This window comes from Eulemur rufifrons, chromosome 15, assembly GCF_041146395.1.
Source record: "Eulemur rufifrons isolate Redbay chromosome 15, OSU_ERuf_1, whole genome shotgun sequence".
Taxonomy (NCBI): Eukaryota; Metazoa; Chordata; class Mammalia; order Primates; family Lemuridae; genus Eulemur; species Eulemur rufifrons.
The window spans coordinates 19,503,509-19,524,279 of record NC_090997.1 but is presented as its reverse complement, the minus strand read 5'-3'; the positions used below and the strand labels follow the sequence as shown (position 1 = coordinate 19,524,279).

Here is a 20,771-nt window from a genome sequence, read left to right as displayed (position 1 = left end):
GGGCACTGAGGAGCTGGGAACATTTCCCTGGCAGGGAGAGTTGGCAAAAATAGTCCTAGTGGATTTCAAGTTTATTTGACTAATTCTTTCACCACTTGTCAAGCGAAACTACTTTTGTTTAGGTAACAAAACAAGCTGTTTCCTCTGCCATTTCTCCAGTGAGTATAGGCACTTGTGGCGAACACACATTACTGCTAACTGTTATGATGTTTGCTGTCAAATTCATTTATTTATACAACCGCTGCAAAAAGCCCGAGGCCCGTCAGCAGCCATGAAAGATTTCAGAGTCATGGTGTGGGGTCATGAGAGGAAAAAAAAAAAAAGTCTCCACTGGTTATGAGAAAGGAACTGACACAGGAAATGGTCACATATGGCGCAGATTTATTGTGTCCGGGGCTTCCCATTCAAATCTCATTATAGCCACAGCTCAGAGCAGGGCATGGCACAGTCGCATTCATTTTAGTTTTGGCATCCAGCAGAAATTACTGCTGCGGCTTCAAACCGAGGGGCTGGAGAGGTGATAAGTTTATCATTCTGGGGAAAAAAGTGTGCCAGGAATTGTATCCGGAAAGAATGCTGTCGGCTGTCCCTGCCTTTAACCTATGAATATCACTTTGTTTAAAGCTAGCAGGCAGGTTTGCTGGGGGGGTGGTGGGGGGAGGGCAGAGGGAAGGAGGGTAGAGAGAAAGGGTGGGGTGGGGGTGGAGAGGAATGAAGGGAAAAGTTAAGAATAGATGAAAGGTAAAACCATCTTAGATTTTGCAGGGCTTTTATTTATTTTTTGATTAGTGGAAAAAATAGGTGCCCTACTTATGAACACATATATGCACGTGCATGCACGCATGTACATATGTATGTATGTGTATTTCATTCTTGCCTGTATTTTTCTAACAAACATAGATTCTCATATCTACCTTTTAGCATTTTCTTCATCTGTAACTTGTCTCTTTCAACACCATTTATTATGAACGCTTGCAACACTTACATGTGCTATTCCAGGCTATGAGGCAAATACTAGTTTGAGATGAGGGATAGAGCCAAGAGGTGCGAAAAAAGAAGTAGTTTAAAAATGTCCCTTTTTTTTAATGACAAACATAACAGTTTATATCTATCAGCATGTGTTTTCCCTCACTCTGTGCATGTATCATCTCATTTAACCGTCCCTATCAGCCTATGAATTGGGTACTATTCTCAATGCCTTTGACAAATGAGAAAACTGAGTCAGAGAGAAGCTAAGTAACTTTTCTGTGGTTTTGCAGCTAGAAAGCAGCGGAGCCAGGATGCAATGCAATTCTCTGACTTGAAAACCCAATCTCTCACCCACTAAGCTGTACTTCCTGAACTTGCATTTGCCTGGGCTGTTTTCAATGTAGTATTCAAAGAATAAAATCATAATTGGGACCATATTCATTGATGTTTGCAGGTGAAATCACATTACAACAAAATGACAAAAAACCAAAAACACTTTCTAAGCCACTTTTTCAAATGGTATATAGATGATGACATTTCATTATAGTAAAAGAATATAAAATAATCACATAAATTTGTTTGAATAGATTTCTATCAATAAGAAGTAACAAAGGAAAATGGTTTATTCAGAAGAAGGGTCTATTGGGTACATAGCTGACCTCTTCCCCCATCTTCATTGTCATTCCATCAATTACTTTCATCTCCTGATCTTTTTTTCCCCTCAAAGTAATATTTTTATTAAAAGAGAACAAATATTTTGAAATACCCTCCAACAGAAGTTGGTAAAGACAGAAATGCCTTTAACAGAAGGCCTTACAAGCATTCCTTGCTTCATGCAATGGCTGGTTTTATGTGGTTTTCCATTTTTATCAGATTAAGTTGAAAATGTGTCCTCATGGAAAATAGACCCAAGTACAAGAAGTTTAGTGAGATTGCTCATAAAACTGTGACAGATTCTATGATCTGTAGCTCCTGAAGTCTACCAGCCATTTTTACCTGCAGATGTGCATATTCCTCACCAAACAGCTTCCTGTTCCTGTTCAGTATCTGTAGTCCTTCGGAGCTGTCTTCACTCTTGGGCATCTCATGACTCCCAAGTACTGCAAGCTACTTGACTACACCAGTAAGTAGCTGTTAGAGTTCCATCTTCATTGAACATGGTGCCAGAAGTGATCACACTCCTAAGTGCTACTGTCTAAAAAATTGTGAATGCCAGTCTGGAAATGCGTGAAGCTCTAGGACCTCAATATTGAATACATGTTATACTTCTTCAATCTGATGAACTTTAAGTTTCTCAAATTATTTATAATAACTACCTTATAATAGTAACTATTGTAATTATACTTGATTTACTTAAATAATAACTATTGGCCTGGTGTAGTAGTTCACACCTGTAATCCTAGCACATTGGAAGGCTGAGGTGGAAGGATTGCTTGAGGCCAGGAGTTTGAGACTAGCCTGGGCAACGTGGTGAGACCCCATCTCTACAAAAAAATTAAGAAAATAAAAAATTAGCTAGGCATGGTGGCATGCACCCATAGTCCTAGCCACTTGGGAGGCTGAGGTGGGAGGACCACCTAAGCCCAGGAGTTCCAAGCTACAGTGCACTATGATTACACCACTGCACTCCAGCCTGAGAAGCAGAGCGAAACCTTGTCTCTAAATAATAATAATAATAACTGTGTTATTGTTACTGTAATAATCTGTGTATATATATATGTGCAAGCATATGTATCTCTTTTGTAATAACTAGAACTACTACGTTATCATCATTCAGTAGACTTCAAAGATCTAATTCTGGACTCCAAATTAGCAAGGTTATGTTTCTTGTCACCTATATTGAATCTATTATGCAAAAGACCATCATTCTCAATTTACCTTCACTTTATAAATATAATGCACACCCATTCTTTCTGAAGTTTTAAAAAATAATTTTTAAACTAGAATAGCCTATTCTAAAAAAACGTACTGCTTTTCTCTGTTATTTCTAATATGACCAAAATATATTTCTATTTTCTTTAATAATTCTTTTGAAATCTTGGTTACTCCTTTTGTGTATTTAGGAGCACAGCTTTGAGATTTTGGAGTTTCACTCTTCATAGCCTGAGGGCCTGAAACAACATTTATAAATGGGGATAAATTCAACCTGTCTTCACTTTATTTGATCTGTGGCCATTTATATTTGTTAAATTAGAAATAATGAGGTGTAAATGTTTCTTGACAGAAAAGAATTGTAAATGATTTCTTTTCATTTCTTGAAAATAAGGGAATGATTATATATTTTGTTTTTGTCAAAATCTCCTATACTTTACTCTACCATGAATTGTGAAATCTATCACAAAATGGCTAAAAATATTATTGAGGGAAATGGTGGTGTTAACCTCGAGGAAAAAAAATCATTAATGTTGATGTATTTCATTCAATTTTAAACATATAAATTTTTCTCTTTTGTCGAAAATGGGAAGATGGAAGGATTCTATGTGCCTTTGAGTCAAAACATTTATTTAAATTTTTTTTCTTTCCTTCTGATCCATTTTTCTAAATAAAGAATTGAAGTTGGTTTTTTTTTTTTTTCTTTTCTTTTAATTTTTTTTTTCCTTAGCAAAGATGACCCCTTTGGCATATTTTCTTTTCAAACGTGAAATGAGGTGGAAAATCCTCATTTCACGACAGGAAGGACAAATATTGACATAAAGTTAATATTTGTTAGAACCCTGGAAGCAACCTGAGTGTACATACACATACGCGCACGCACACACACACACAACAAAACAAAACAAAACCAGTTTCTCCTTTCTCCTTCTTCTTCAGACAGATCTAACTTACGGTCTTGGATTTTAGATCTATGGTTTCTAATCTAAGGAAAGATGAACAAAGCATATAGTACATCCAGGGTATTTTAGGAAGTTAAAGTATACACAAAGCAAGTGGTCATGTGCACACATGCACACACATACAACCTGCTTAATCTAATTTCCCCCACTTGAAGAAGAGCTTCTGGACTTTATCACTGCTCTTGTCCATCTTGCATGCAATAGCATATGCCAAGCCAATACTCACTGGTCACTCAGCATTTATTAAGTCCTGTCCACCCTTGCCTTTTTGAGAGGAAAGCCCTGGGGTGGCTGGGCGGCTGCCCCTGACAGGCTGTGTCACTTATCCATTCACATTGATTATGAAAGTCAGCTGTGGCCAGACCTTGCTTTTTTTTTTTTTTTTTTTTCCTTCTTCTCACAGCCTCTCTTACAAGCACCCCTGCCTGGATTTTCATGAGGAAATAATCAGATTAGGCCTTTCACGGTGAGTTCATATGGAGTTCTCTTTCTTCAGTGTGCTACTAACTGAATAAACGTGTTTAGTGGTAAATTGTAAATGACATTATGATTACCAAAGCCAGCATGGGTTTCATTTAAAAGTGATCAGAATTGCAGACCACAAAAATTGTGACTGGCAGATAAGGCCATTCGGAGAAGTGGGAAAAGAAAAGACAAAAACAAGTGAGAAAGATAATCATTACTCAAAACTAAACCTTCCCCAACTGAGAGAAGCAGGAGGGAAAGAAATTCAGAGAAAGGAAAGATGAAACCCTATTTAGAAGTGACACTAGACTGTCATTGTGGGCTCCTGCCGGCTGTGGCTGGGAGACTGAATCTGTCTGGCTGTGTGTGCAGCCCTCTCCTAAGTAGTTAATGTGTATTCTCCACCATAGTTAAGAACTACACTCATTTAGTGGCTCTTGGAACCACAATGTGTTGCTTACGTGTGCTTTATTTTTACTGTATGCCAAAATTAAAATACCAGGGTTGATTACCTCTAGAGATAACATAGCAAAATGAATAGTAAGATACTGATAAACCAACCCATCTCTTAGTCATTCGTAACTCCCAAAGGAATTAAAAATAAAATGTCTTACTTATGAAGACCAAGATTTCAAGTTTGGCCACCAAACTGAATAATTAGTGCTCCTTTTTGATAATCTTTAGGCTACTGCATTTTTAAAATATGTGCCTACACCTATATACTCCTGGGATAGTATAATAAAATATTAAAAAGACCAAATGAAAATGTAAAAAAAGAAAATGAGCTCTCACCAAATATGTGATTTGACAAATAACCCAAAATCTTTCCATGTGTGTTTGACAATAGATTGAGCAGAAAGAACTCCTGATTATTAACCCCTCTCACAGGATTAGTTATCACTCCTGAATGTTACAGCTAAATACAATCCAAAAGGGAAGTTATGTAGATTTCATTTCATTTTGCCAGAGGCACAGGTAGAAGTTTAGAAGTATGCTTTTTTCATCTTCCTCTTCCTCATTGTTACTACTGAGAAATTATGCTGAGTCAAAATTGCTTTGACTCAACTTTTCTATTTATGAACTCAGGATAATTAAACTTGCTATTAGAAAGTTGCAGATAAATAAGGTTGGGGAAGGAAGAAAGGAACAAAAGAAGGAAGGGAGGAAGGAAGGAAAGAAAACAAACCTTAACAGCTTGAGGACATCTTTGTAGTGAGGTCAAGTCATCTTCTTTGTCATTCTAATCCCTACCTCACCCTGTCCCCCTTCCAAGCACCACTCCCATTAATCTATTGGCTTCCTGTCAGATATTTCCGTACCTAAAGTTATCCTAAGCAGCCGTTATACATTAGCTGAAATGCCCATGAGATGCTGTGACCATCATCCTGCCTCATAAGACCTGCTTGAACAGTAACCCAGAGCCCCCCCAGTGACAAAAATAGTGTGAAATCCTCAGGTCCCCTCTGACAGTCCCTAATTTTCACACCAATGTTAGTATTAATATAAGGTTGTGGTATGGTTTGCTCGACTCCCTGCTTGACTCAGTCACTATCCACAAATCTACCACCCACTGTCTACCATCTCCAGAATACATATCTCCTTCCTGGGGCACTCATGAGATCATGCAACCTTTTACACCCTTCCTCCAAAATTTGCTCCTGATGCTGTGTGGAATTCTGAAGTTGGAACCAGCAAACTCTTCTCTATCTTCAAAGAGCATTCTTTGCACCTTTTTGCCCCAACTGGAACCTAGCCATCTTCCAAAGATGCCGCATCCTTTAAAGCCTCTTTAAGTCACACCCTCCAACCTCTAGGTGACGTCTGCGTTCCTATGCCCTAGGTAACAATCCTTGAGTGAAACCCCTGCTCCTCTGAGGCTGACATTATCTGTCTGACTCAGCTGTCTCTATTTCAAAGGTCTTGTTGACATAGTAGGCATGTCTCTTCTCTCCTTGAAGACGACAGAAATTGGCTTACTGTTTCCTTCTCCATCTTAAGTCTGTCACGGTTTTTATCAAGGTCGATAACTGGTTCAAAATCTTGACTACTATGGAAATAAACAAAGGCCATCCAAAGGAGAACACATAAAGTCTATTTACTTTGAACTTGCTGTGATTAGGGAGTCAGCCACCATCACTTCAATTTAGCAGAGACTCAAAGGCAAACAGAAGAGTAGGAGAGCTTTATAGTGAGAAAAAAGGAAGGCTTCAGGCATGCACTGGTTGGAAGCTGTTGGCATGAGGAAGCTGGGGCAGGCTAACCAGAAATGAAGCGTCTTATGTGATTGGTTAGTGGTGCCTATTTGGCTTTCTCTGATTGGTTCTAAGTTGGAGACTGGAGCAAAATTAAGGAAAATATTAGGGAAAATTAGAGAAACTGGCAGTTATTAATCAAGTACTGGCTGTTTGGGGATGATTGTTTTGGGAGTTATTGTTTGGTCTTCATGAACTGGTTATTGCTGCCGGTGGGTCAGAGTTCTATTTTTCTATATGGGCTGGACATGGTCAGTTTGTATATCAGTCTCTCATTGCCCGACTCATCTTCAAGTCCTTTTTGGAAGAATACCTGACACAGAGAAGGTTTTCAATCAATGTTACTTGTTACTATTTTTTAATCAGGTATATTTTTTCCCACAGTAACTTACCACTCACTGACACATTCATAGCATTGAAACTGTCATCATGACCAGCGTTCAAAATCATGAGCTCAAGCATCCTACTTTCAAATCATAACTTACGTCTTTCCAGCTCACTTGTTCAAGAGCCCTTTCCTTGTGACATTAAACCTATTGACACGTGCATTTTTCTAACATACCTAAGCACCTCCCCACCTTCAGTTCCCCTCTTTTGCCAGCTGAAATGAGCTATTCTTCTTCATAATTAGTTCTTTGCAAATACCTTTAATACCTGTGACCTGTTGTCCCTTCTTCTCAATAGCCAGGCATAAACCCAACCTCGAATGAACCTAGCCATCCTATTTGTCCATGCCGTCCTACTAGGCATTTCCAAGGCATGTGCTTATGCACTTTCCACAGCATAGGTGTGCTTACTGTGAATATGAGGAAGATTAGGTTTCAGGGTCTTCACTTACATTAGCCGCTTCCAAGGCTCCAAAAGGAGTCCCAGAAACATGTTTTCATGGGCCTATGTTTTTGTGAAGTTTTCAAAATTAAGATATTTCAATTGCAATTAGTTAGCATAACCCCCCTCCTTCTACTTTTAATTCCCCTTGATCGTAAGTGATGTGGGGTGGGGTGACAGTGAACTAACTATAGCATTTTTGAGATCTGGCAAAGGGGAATTGAGTTGGACATACATTTGATTTGGGTTTAGTAGGGAGTGATTTTTGTGGTTCACAATCACGTTTATATAAAATGATTACTAGAAATCGGTGTTGACTTAGCCAGTGTTACGCCACATAGGGGCTGGAGCCTGGGTCACACTGGGATATGAACATATCCTAAGGCATGAGGGGAAAGTGAAAGGTGGAGGAGAGGTAGGGGTTGAAGTGACAGTGTCATAAAAGCTAGACTGTGAAAATTTATTCAAATACATGCTCATGTATGAAAAAAACATTCTAAGACATTTCCCACATTTGACAATTAGAAAAATTTACATATACCAGTAATAAGTTGTGAAGCTGAAAGAAACTCTTCTAAACTACCAATGTTGGAAAACAAATGTCAATCGTCCAGGCTACAGGAAAGACTGAATTATCTTTCTATCCCCTCTATAGAAAATATTACATTTTTGTCATATAAAGAAGCAACACAAAAGTGTACAATGAAAAATATAGGAAAAGTAATACAGAGGTGTTGGGTAATATTAATAAAAATAGCACTTTTCCCTGGATTTTATCATTTTTATGGTATTTATGAAGATTTCTAAACTTACAATTGTATTGTGATTTTTTTTTCTCAGTTTAAATAAAATTTACTCTCACTCCTAATTTTGAATTCATAATTTTGTGCTTGCTTTTATAGAATGGTTCTCTCACATTGTGTGAGCACTAAAATACAGGAAGACTGAGTTCATGTGAAGCCTCTTCCCCAATAACTGTTTTATACTGTTTTCTCAACCCACAGACATTCGGCCCAATCTCCCACCTCCTTGTTTCAATATATGACACCCACCCTCACACTTCAACCTTGACTTTCAGCCGATGATGGCGCTTCGCCTCACACCTCCCAGCAGATTAGAGTGCCTGCAATGGCCCACCCACCTCCACCTGCACTTACACTCTCTGCCCTCTTTCAACCTATCTGATCCCATATCCTTTAAAAGGGCTGTGAACTCCGTTCTTCCTTAGCCTCTCAAGGAGCTTACTCTGTCAGTCATCCATTCTCCCCAACATCTGTCTCTCCCTTTTTATGGGTTCTGTCTTATCTGCAGAACTTCAGCTTGTGTCTAAACACAATATTCTGTCCTTCCCCCCACCCCCAGTATGTTTTAAGAAGCTCTGAATTGCCATAACTATGCATTAGCTGCTTTTCACAAATTCGTCTTGAGTGTCAGACTGGTTTACTACAATAACGTTAAAGGTTAATTATTTTAAAAGAACCTACTTTTCAGTTCATGTAGAGAATTTCTTTTGTATAGAATACTTATTGTCCAAACTCTAAGGTAGAAATTCCTGCTAGAAGTAGGCTCATACTACCAGAGAAGACTATATAATTGTTTGGTAGGATTATTTAATTTGTGTTCACCAAAGTACACCTGACCCTGGAACAACATGGAGGTTAGGGGTGTCAGCCCTGTGTGCAGTCAAAAATCTGTGTATAACTTTTGACTCCTCAAAATCTTAACTACTAATAGTCTACTGTTGACTGAAAGCCTTACCAATAACACAGTTGATTTACACATATTTCGTATGTTATATGTATTATATACTGTGTCCTTGTAATAAAGTAAGCTAGAGAAAAGAAAAATGTATTTGAGAATAGAAAAAAGAACAGAGAAAAGAAATATATTTGCTATGCATTAAATGAAAGCAGATCACTATAAAAGGCTTCATTCTCGTCGTCTGCACACTGAGTAGGCTGAGGAGAAGGAGGAACAGGAGGGCTTGGTCTTGTTGTCTTAGGGTGGCAATGGCAGAAGAAGATCAACCTGTAAGTGGGCCTACATAGTTCAAACCCATGCTGTTCAAGGGTCAAGTGTAATTTAAATATTCCTATATTACATTTGATCAAAATAGGTATGTCCTCTATTTTGTGGGAGTATTGGAAGGAAAGCTTGGTGGGAATGTTTTCTAATAACCAATATTTGATAAAAACTCTTTCTACTTAAATAAGGAGATAAGCATTATTAACTCTGCAAAGGTTATAGTGGTAAATCTCCAACCAAGTGTCACAGAAGTTAGAATGCCTATGGCTTCATAGTGAGGTGTTCACATACAGAAGTTTAAATCATAAAAAAGGGAGAAATTGGAAATAGAAACAATACATGTAATTGGCATTGCACTAATTCCTTTGAAATCAGGAAAGTAATTGGCCAAGTTTAAACAAGCAAATAATCAACACATATTTGAGAAGCCATATGTGCCTGACCTTGAATCACTAGTTCCAGTGCTTAATAATAACAATAAGGCAAACAGCTCCTTATTATTGAAGAGAGAGATGTCATAGTAACAAATTCTTACTGTTAGCAAGTTAAGCATATACGAGGTATCCTAATAAATGTTTATTCAATTCCTTACCTCCGTCCAGTGTTTATAATCCAATGCATATAAAATTCCAATGGATCATGAAGATTTTCAACTTTTCATCCTCTATCACCTTATTCTTGAGCTTACTCATGGGCACGGGGCCTGAACTGGATGCTCCAGGGTGCACAAGGGCTCTGCAACACACATCTTCCACAGGGATGTGCCCTCTTGAACTCTCACATTCAGGCACTCTCTGATCCTTCACAATCCAAACCCTTCTCTCCTCCTTTCTCTTATTCTCCCTCTCGAGATCCCGCCTTCTGTGTATCCAGCCCCCAGCATGGATAGTCTATCATAGTCTTCTTTTCCCAATCTCACTGCTGAATAGGGAGTTTTGGATCTTGAGAGCAGAGATGACTTGAAGGACCAGCCTTTACAATGGACTGGCCCTGGTGGAATACGTAAAAATAAATAAATGAAAAGAACTCTATCCCTGGACCTCTTTGAAGGTATACATTCTACTAATATAGCTCCTGTACCTTATTACTCCAAAAGAATACTTGACTCACATTATAAATGACCCACTTTTGTTATTTTAGCTTTGGAAGGTACCTGTCATGAGGAATGGTAGTACAGAAAGGAAAACTCATGTTATTACATGTGTTTTTATTTAATGAATGAATAAACTACTCAGAAAATGCTGTATCACAACAGAACCTATTGTGGACAAATCAACTATGTGATTCAAACAGTAGACAAACATTTATAAAAATATAGTGAGCCGTAATTTTGGTCTTATGAGTTCATGTGAAAAAAATTTCTTATAGTATTGAGCTAGCATATGTTAAGCATCAATGTGGGGGAAAATACTCACAAATTTTTGTGATATGTTATTATTATGATGATGAGTTGGTTTAAATGTATTTGAACTATAGAATAATAGTCTTGTATTAATGTAAAAATATATAAAATGATTTGAAGAATAGGAATTTTGAAAGGATATTACATATCAATCAACTAATGCATATTAAAAGTGTTTACTATGTTTGAGGTAGGGTGTTGAGGCTTGTGGTAATTTAAGTATAAGATATTATTTCTGGTCTTGAGAAATGATCCCTCAAGGGCACTGATGCCTACTTAGTAGGTTTTGTGATTTATCAAATTACATACAGTTAGTAGCAGAGAATGGTAAAAAATCACATCGACTAAGAGAATGATTATTTTATTATTAATTAATAATTAATTTATTTACAGTTCTAAGAAATTAGCCATCTCTAGAGGTCACTTTAAAAGACATTATATCTCCAAGATGAGAAGCAGGAAGAAAAAAGCCAGAGATTTTTAAAATTGGATGGAATGTGGGTAATTAATGAATGGCATCAACATGGTGGAAAAAAAATGTATAAAAAGGAGAATGAGCTGTAGAGTTTAGAAAAGGGGAACCAGTGTGATTAAAGGATTTTCCATGAGGAAAGGTCACTTAAGTATCTCATTTGGAAAGGATGTAACTGTAGTAGAGATTGGTGCATCAAGATCTCAAAGCACAATTTTTATGGCCATTAAGATCATGTAATTAATTCCCTTGGTACTGGATCCATACTTTTGAAGACAACTCTTGATTAACATTAGGGTTATTATATTATATGACCACAGGGAGAAGATACAATGTAAAAGTGACTATTTCTTTACATTTGACAATTAAATTTTCATTTAATCAGTTAGCATTCAATTTAATGAATTCAATTTCTTTGACAGACATAGAGCAATTCAAAATTTCTATTTCATTTTGTGTGAGAATTTGTCTATTTCATCCAACTTGTTGAATTTATTGACATAGTGTTTGTTCGTAATAGTTTCTTATCTGTAGAATCTGTAATGATAATATTTTTTTCATTCCTGAAATTGGTTATTTGTATTATTTTTCTTTCTATTTTGATTAGTCAAGTGAAGAGTTAATCAATTTTGTTAACGTTTTCCAAGAAGCACTTTTGCTGTTGTTGATTTCATTTTGTTGTTGTTTCTTTTCTACTTCATCCATTTCTGCTGTCATATTTATTATTTCCTTTATTTGACTTTGGTGTTCTCCTTTTCTAACTTCCTTTTTAAAAAAATTTTGACACGTATGTCTTTTTTTTCCCCAGCTTTAATGAGGTATAATTGACAAATAAAAATTGTGTATATTTAGGATGTACAATGGAATATTTTGATATACATATACATTTTAAAATGATTACCATTACCAAACTATTAATAACTAACATAACCATCATCTCATAGTTACTTTTTTGCTTGTGTGTGTGTGGAGGGGGTGAGAACATTTAAGATCTACTCTCCTAGTAAATTTTAAATATATCACATTGTATTATTAACCATAGTCACCATGCTATACATTGTATCTTTTTCTAAATTCTTCAAGTAGTACCATGGGGCATTGCTTTTAAAGAATTCTTTTCTTACACAAGCATTTAACACTGTAAATTTCCCTAAAAGCACTTTGAAATGCATTCCACAAATTTTGATATAGTAAAATTATTATTATTACTCAGTGTAAAATATTCTATAATTTCCCTTGTGACTTTTTACCATCCTTTTTTTTGCTATTATTGTTAAAGAAAAAGTAAACCATGTGTCCTACTCCTTAAGTAACATTTTGGTAGTTAAATTTATTGATACAATGAGCAAGTTTGGTAGATTTCTAATTATATCATATGGAAGGAAGGATATAGGAAAAGGCTAGATCATGCTCAAATATAGTATTCCCTACTTTAATAATAATTAGATTTTTTGTTCCATTTCTTAGGCCACTTTGATGAACTTGTACTAAAACAACTTTTAAAAATCTAGAAAACAATATGAGATGATTTTGTGAATATCAATTTTATATCAAAGGAACTCTTTGTTTATTGGAAGATGAAATATCCCTGGGGATTCAGAACAAGAAATACTACTCTAGGTTCATAGACAGGGGAATTAGAAATAATGGATAATACTATTTCTTTAAATATTTATATTAGCCCTGACAGTCCTAAACTTAATGTTAATGACAGTCCTCTATTTAATGTCAACAACTCCCCAAATTACTACTTTCTTCTTTTTCTCTTCTTGTATTTATTTACTCTTTATGCTTAGAAAGAAAAGAGAGTATGAGAAAATTTTATAGTTTGACATCCAAACTCTTTCACAACCTGGTGACATATACTTCTTCAATTTTAATTTATCTCCATAAATTCTATGTTCCAGTTTTCTCAATCTACCTCTTCTCCCACTGTCTTGTAATGTTATCACCTGTTCTTCCTTACGCTTTTTCCATTATGGATCTGTGATACTGTGATATAATAAGAAATATAGATATATATGATATAGATATATGGGTCTCTGCTCTTGGTTCCTGAGGCAGAGCTGCTAAAACTCCTTTAGATAGTTGTATTAGGAGCATCTTTGGTTCTAATATATGGTCTTTGACCATGGTTACTGACATAGAACTCCTCAGACCTTTGTAATTCCTTGAGTGATAGGAACATTTGACACTGAGGTCTTACATCCCTTGGAATTTGGGGTGATAACAGCATCTTCTGTTCTAATAAGGCAACCCTTGGTGAATTCCTGGATAACCTCAGGATGGAAACTGGTTTCCAGGGGAACACAGTATGTGAATAGAGGAATGCAACTTTAAGCTCCATCCCCTGACCTCTGGGGAGTAGAGAAGGGGTGAAGGTTGAGTTGATCACCAATGGCTAATAATTTAATAAATCTTGCCTGCATGATGAAGCCTCCATGAAAACCTAACAGGACAGGTTTGGAGAGCTTCCGCCCGATGGCTGAACATGTTGAGTTGCCTAGAGGGTGATGCTTTTAGAGAATGGCAGCTCCTTACTCCTTCTCCCATACCTTGCCCTAAGCATCTCTTCCATCTGGCTATTCATCTGTATGCTTTGTAATATCCTTTATAATAAATGGGAAAGCATAAGTAAAGTGTTTCCCTAAGTTCCGTGAGCCTCTCTAACAAAGTACTTGAATCCAAGGAGGGAGTCATGGGACCCCTGATTTAAAGCTGGTTGATCAGAAGCACAGGTCAGAACCCAGGGCTTGAGACTGGCATCTGAAGCGCGAGAAGTATTGTAAGACTGAGCCCTTACCTTGTGGGGTCTGACACTAACTCCAGGTAGATAAGGTCAAAATTGAGTTATATTGTATAACATCACATGAGTGTCCAATGGAGAATTGGATGTTGGTGGTGAGAAACACCCACACATTTTGACCAGAGGTGAAGCATCATGTGTTACATTGTGTGAGAGTGGTGAAAAACAGTTCAGTTTTTTTTCCCCTCAGGAGCCCTTGGTGATTATTTCTTGGTCTTAATTCTTTTACTTATTCAACTCTTTTTTCACTTAGCTATCATCTCCATTATTAAATTTAAATAGCATATATTACATATACATTTAAAATATATTAAATGTCTATTATTTAATACATGTGTCTTTTTTTATTTTACCCAAAACTTCTTTGCATTTTCAGCCTCTAGCACAATTAGATGTTCAATAAATATTTCACATGGTTACAGATAATGATGAGAGTGGTGGACGGATTGCAAAGCATCTTTGAAAGATTGTGACTCATATGTCATTTGTTTATTTTCCTTTATTTTATAGGTACATTTAGAGAAGAACAGAAATGCACATATCGATCATTGATGCGTGGCTTCATCTGCAAACAGACTGACCAAGTGGTCCTTATTCTTGACAATGCTGATGCCACTTGGGCAATGCAGAAGTTATATCCAGTTGTATCTGTGACTAGTGGTTTTGTTGACACCTTTAGTAGTGTAAATGCCAATACTCCCTGCTCTACCTTAAGGTCTGTATCTACTTTCTATTCCATTTTACCCACGAGGCAAATCACCAAGGTCTGCTTTGTGGACCAAACTCCTCAAGTTTTGCGTTTCTTTCTACTGGGGAACAAAAGTACATCCAAGCTTCTTTTGGCTGTATTCTACCATGAGCTCCAGAGCCCCCGTGTTTTCCTGAGGGGAAGTTTTATTCCACCCACTGTGGTTCAGTCAGCTTCCTTATTGCTACACGAATCTATTGGTACCAACTATTTCAACGTCATGGATAACTTCTTGTATGTTGTTCTGCAAGGAGAGGAGCCTGTTGAAATACGCTCAAGTGCTTCCATTCATTTAGCCCTTGCGGTGACATATGCAGTCTTAGAAAAAGACTGGGAAATAATGATACTTGAAAGACTAACTGACTTCTTACAGATTGGCCAAAACCAAATCAGATTTGTTCATGAGATGCCTGGCGATGAAGTGACTTTAAAGGCCATTGCTGACAATAGAGCAAAGAGAAGGCGAAATTGCCCAGCTGTAACTTGTGTCAGTCATTATAGAAGAGTTGGTCAACGTAGACCTCTCATGATGGAAATGAACTCATATGGGGACTCACCGCCAACCACTATGGAAACTATCTCAAAGGTGATCGTCTTTGAAATTGGTGATTTGCCAACAGTAAGGAGCACTGTAATGATTCCATCCTTATCTACTAACAAACTGCAGAATTTGACTCACCAAGTCATCACTGCTCAACAGAATGGAGCACTAGAGAATGTCCTGAATCTGACTATCGGGGCCTTACTGGTGACTCAGCCGAAGGGAGTCATTGGTTATGAGTAAGTACTACTTATAATATTATAATTATTTAATTATAATAATATTTAAATGAAGGCTAATTTCTTGAGTTCGTATTGACATATACAGAAAATGTCAGTCTACTTACACTGACTCACATAACCTGTCTACTTTTCAAGATAAGAAAAAAAATTAAAAGAACCATTTAAAGACTTAAATTCTGAGTTTTAGATTCTTTATTAAATTCACATTCTTCATGATCATTCTATTTCCCAGGTGGTGGAAAACATTCTATTTTGGTTCCTTAAAGTGAAAAGCATGTAGGAAGAAATTGTTCTGAATCAACTTGTTTTCTGTTCATTTGTTCATTTATGTAATGAATTTAAGCAGTGGACTAGGTTCTGAGGTTGCTAAGCTAAAACAGATATACTCTGATGTTACTGTTTTTTATTTTACTTGTGGTAGTGCCAATAAATAAGCAATTAATATTTAATGAGTAGTAATTACTTCTATGCAGCCATCTCCAATGGATGTGGGATTCACTAGAACTGAAATGAAAAGAAAAAACAAACAAACAAAAAAATGCCTTCACACTTGGAGGCATATTCTACTACTATGTTGATTCCCTTTTTATATACATAGGAACATATCCAAATGAAAGCTTAGCTAGTGTTTCTGTATCATAATTTCCCCTTCTTTACATTGGAGACAGGTGTTCCTCTTCCCTACAGTACATTAATATGTATGAAAACTGGAAAAAAAAAAACTCAAGCAATTCTTTTTTCTGTATCTTATTGATCTGAAGGGCTGTGGGTATTGTTAGCTTTAGAATTTAAAAGTACTTATAGTCCATGATTGCTCATAATCCATTAAATCTTGGATATTTTTGTCAACCACCCAAACCTTCACCATGTTAAAGACATTATTATCCCAGCCTGAGCAAGAGCGAGACCCCGTCTTTACTAAAAATAGAAAGAAATTATATGGACAGCTAAAAATATATATAGAAAAATTAGCCGGGTATGGTGGCGCATGCCTGTAGTCCCAGCTACTCGAGAGGCTGAGGCAGAAGGATTTCTTGAGCCCAGGAGTTTGAGGTTGCTGTGAGCTAGGCTGACACCACGGCACTCTAGCCTGGGCAACAGAGTGAGACTCTATCTCAAAAAAAAAAAAAAAAAGACATTATTATAATGTTATGTATGGTGGTATGAAAATCAGGAATCTGAGAAGAATGATGCTAATGCATCTTAGCTTATGTTTAGATTTCTTTTCCTTCTTTTAGCCCAATTTCATTTAGATACCACTGAGATCTTGTAAGTATATGTATGGGTACCTAGAGAGAAAAAAGGGTCAGTCCATTACTTAATTTTATTTAGATTTTACAGTACTGAGCTTACTAATAGGTCATTGTTCCAAAACGACTGATTTTTATATTCCATGTAAAAGATGACACAGTGAACATTGTGCCTTTAACTAGAAGGAGAAAAGAGTCAGTGAGTAGAAGCAGTAGAGGTGCATCAGAAGAAAAGCAGCAGAGAGTGGATCTGGCACAAGTTTAGGCACACACATGTGTGTGGGGGGCCTATTATTCTACCATGAAGAAGTGAGACAACTTCAGGGAAAAGATCACTTTTATTTATCACCCGCCATCCGTCATAGCCATCATGTTTTCACTTTTGACTCAGATATTTCTGATTTAATAAGAAACTGCTGAACGTGTATATTATAGCATTGATTTTCTGTTGGGATATGTTATAGCCCCCATCTCTCTCTGTTTCTCTAGTATTTTAAGAGAGTTTTCTAGACATAGGCAAAAATAAATCTTCTAAAGATAAGGAAAGGCTGCTTTTTAAGTATGTCTGCACGAATCTCTGTAGAATGAGAAATGCCATGTCCTATGGAATTGCATGAGAATTAGTAAGTTTCCATGTTCCTACGAGTTGCACAGTATGGTAAACAACTCTGAACCCCTAAACAGGCCCCGTGGCCAGCCTTGTTTCTTTCAGCTTTGAATGGTGTCGGCTGGGACTTCCATTGAACTCACTGGAGAGCTACTGACAAGCTCATGAACTAACCTTGAGACAGCAGAAATGAGTCTAGGACTGGGGTCCTTTCAGTGAAAAGTGCCAAGGATGTTCTCCAGAGGTTCACTCCTGTTAATTTAATGGAGTTGTATGCATTTCAGCAAATGGAGGCTATATTGGACACATATTTTTCTAAGTACCTACTTTCAAGAAACTACCAACTTCTGTTTGGTGGAAAGAAACGGAATTGCCATCTACTTTTTAAGTAAATAGTACATAGTGAATTGGCCTCTTCTGATCTTTATCTTCCTTCAGAGGCATCTGGATTTAAGCTTCCTCTGCTTGGCTAGAGGAAGAGGTTCCATGAACCTCTTTTCCAACTTCTAAAACTTTGTTGACCCCTGTTGTCATTTATTGTCTCCTCACCTGTCTTTATTTATACCATCTTTACTCATTTTTATTTTTTAGGTAATTTCAGTGGAGTTTGTGGAGGGAACAAAAATAAACACACGTTCAATTTGCCCTTTTCAAACTGGGCATTCCCCAGCAGGGTCTTATTTCTATATGCTATCTTTTATCTGGAATCCTGGCAGGACACATTTTATGTTGTTTTGATAGAAACTTGACTTTTTCTCTCTTGAACATTCTTCTTTCCTTTCTCTTCTCCTTCCCTCTTTCTTCTCTCATTTATTCCCATACTAGGAAAAAAATCTCTACATAATACTCTTTGTCACAAAATAAAATTAAATATCTGTGTATTTCTCATAGAATCTTAGCTATTGAAATGCTAATGCTGTCTATAGTTGGCAGAATTTTTAAAATGACTTCCCAAAGATGTGCCTCCCTGATGTTTGGAACCTATGAATGTGATAAGCTAGCACTCTTAGGATTACTCTATGTTATGTGGCACAGGTGACCCTATGATAAGGAGACTCTTGCAGATTATCAAAGGGGCTCCAATCAAGCACTTAAGCCCTTAAAAAAAAGGAGAGTTTTCTCCTGCTATGGCAGAAGAAGGAGGCTGAAGAGAAATTCCAAATGTGAGAAAGATTTGATATGTTCCTGCTTTTAAGGTGGAACGGGCCACATGAAAAGGAATGCAAGCAGACTCTATGAGTACATGGTGGACATTGGCTGACAGCCAGTGAAGAAACAGTGATCTCTCTTCTGCAGCCACAGGAAGTGAATTCTGCCAACAATCTGGAAGTGAATTCTTCTGATGAGCCTCTGCATAAGCAGTGAACCCAGCCAAGCCTGTCTGGACACCTGACCCACTCATTCCCTAGAGATGACATATTTGCATTATTTTAAGGCACTAACTTTGTGATAATTTTTTAAGAAGCAATAAAAAACTGATATGCTATGTCACATAAAGCTTTTTGTTTATGACATTGCCATGAACCTTGGACCCTGAAACCAGTGATAGTAAGGGTGAGCATGACACCGTGGGAATTACCTGTGTGTGCACATGTGCATGAGTGTGTGTTTATTACATTAGTGGCTTTTTAACTAACCCCATTCTGCATAAGGAGCACTCTATCAGACTGACATGGAATACGGAAGAAAATTAGGAAAGCCAATAGGTGATACAAATCTATTGGCATTCAGTCACATTTAATATTTTCTGTTCTGCAAACTCTCCACATCTCCCAGGGCACTTGTTTCTAGGAAACAGCTGTTTGGAGTTTGCAAGGGTAGAATCTTTCCATCAACATGGGAGGATGTTCTTTTCAAGACTGGCAGAATGTTTATCCTAGAAGAGATTCCTGTATTTCCAGCTTGTCTTTATCCTTCCCCAAGGCAAAACCACAACTTTGCCATTAAAAAATGTTTTTACACCATTTCTTCTTTTCACTGCAGTAAAAATCCACTACTTTGTTGAGTTGAGTAGATAACAAAATTATTGTAATAGTATTTCATGTATGTGGCTTTGTGGGAAAATGAGATGTTCTGCCTAAGCAAACTTTCTGTACCATTAAAAATTGTTCATTTAATTACTAGCATTTTTAAAAGTCTTCAACTCTTAAACTTTAAAGAAAAGACAAAGATATTGCATAATATACAGTATTACTAAATGGGAGATATCATAGACCATTCGCATTTTTATTGATGATTCATGGTCATCATTAAAACCATCATTTATTTCACAGCCCTAATTTTGCAGTGATGCCCTCGGGTACTATTGTTCTTATACTAAATAGTCCCAGACTACTAAATCTTTGATTCTCGCTCTGCAGTTTATATTTTTCCTGCTATTTTCTGTGAACAGGATGTTAATTATAATCTATTGCTGCTGTTGACATGTCTGCATCCAGCAATTCCCTGCTTCATGTACATGTCGTTCTAATTCCAAAATCGAACCACACTACCTTAAAAGCAAGTAATATAAGAATTATGCATACATATGGTGAAGTGCTAGGTAAATAATGGACTCATGAAAGACTCTATTTCAATGGTTTTTATTCCCCAAACATTGACTAGATATTATATCTAAAATATTATATGACTTCTATGAAAATCTAGAGATTTGAAAGTTAATGGTTAGGCAAAACATTTACTCAACTACTTAAAGAGAAGATGTTATATTAAATCTCATTCCATGTCTGCTACAAAGAATTATTTCAAGATGAACCTGCTTAATCATTAATCTAGTTTTTCATGACATTAACTTGAGTATCTTTATAACATTTATTAGGTGGTCAAGGTTTCAACTTACTGTTGTATTCCAAAGAGTACTTAAGGATATTGTCATTCACAATAAATGATCATTCAATATTTGTTGCACATAGTGAAATGTAGCCTGTTTGACTTCTCTACTATTCTAATACTCCTATGTAACCAATATCTTTGATTTTTCTCCTATTCTAATACTCCGGTATAACCAATATCTCATATTAAATCTCTTCCATTGCAAAGACTTTGAGTGATTTCTCTTTTCCTGGCTAGATTACTACAGCCCCCCAGGACAAACAAGAGAGTCTGAATATTTTGTGTAGGACCATAAAAAAATGTAACCAGAGTTTCCATTCTCCTAGATAAAATATTCTTGCTAGATTTATTTTAAAATACTATTTTAAATTATTTACTAATTTGAATACTTAAGTGTTTGTCCCATGAATTTTTGCTTATAATTGACATTGTTGGAAGATGTACCATATTTATTCTGTGTCTTTATATACTTCTGACTTACACCTAGGGTTACTCAAA

The 20,771-nt window shown here is 36.6% G+C and overlaps 1 protein-coding gene across 1 annotated transcript in view; it reads left to right on the top strand.

The window, feature by feature from the left end:
- Nucleotides 1-20,771, top strand: part of PKHD1 (PKHD1 ciliary IPT domain containing fibrocystin/polyductin) — a 412,333-nt gene that overhangs the window by 357,615 nt on the left and 33,947 nt on the right. Inside the window, exon 61 of the mRNA XM_069487338.1 lies at nucleotides 14,564-15,581. Coding sequence (XP_069343439.1) covers nucleotides 14,564-15,581 — 1,018 coding nt within the window. The remainder of the gene's footprint in view (nucleotides 1-14,563; nucleotides 15,582-20,771) is intronic.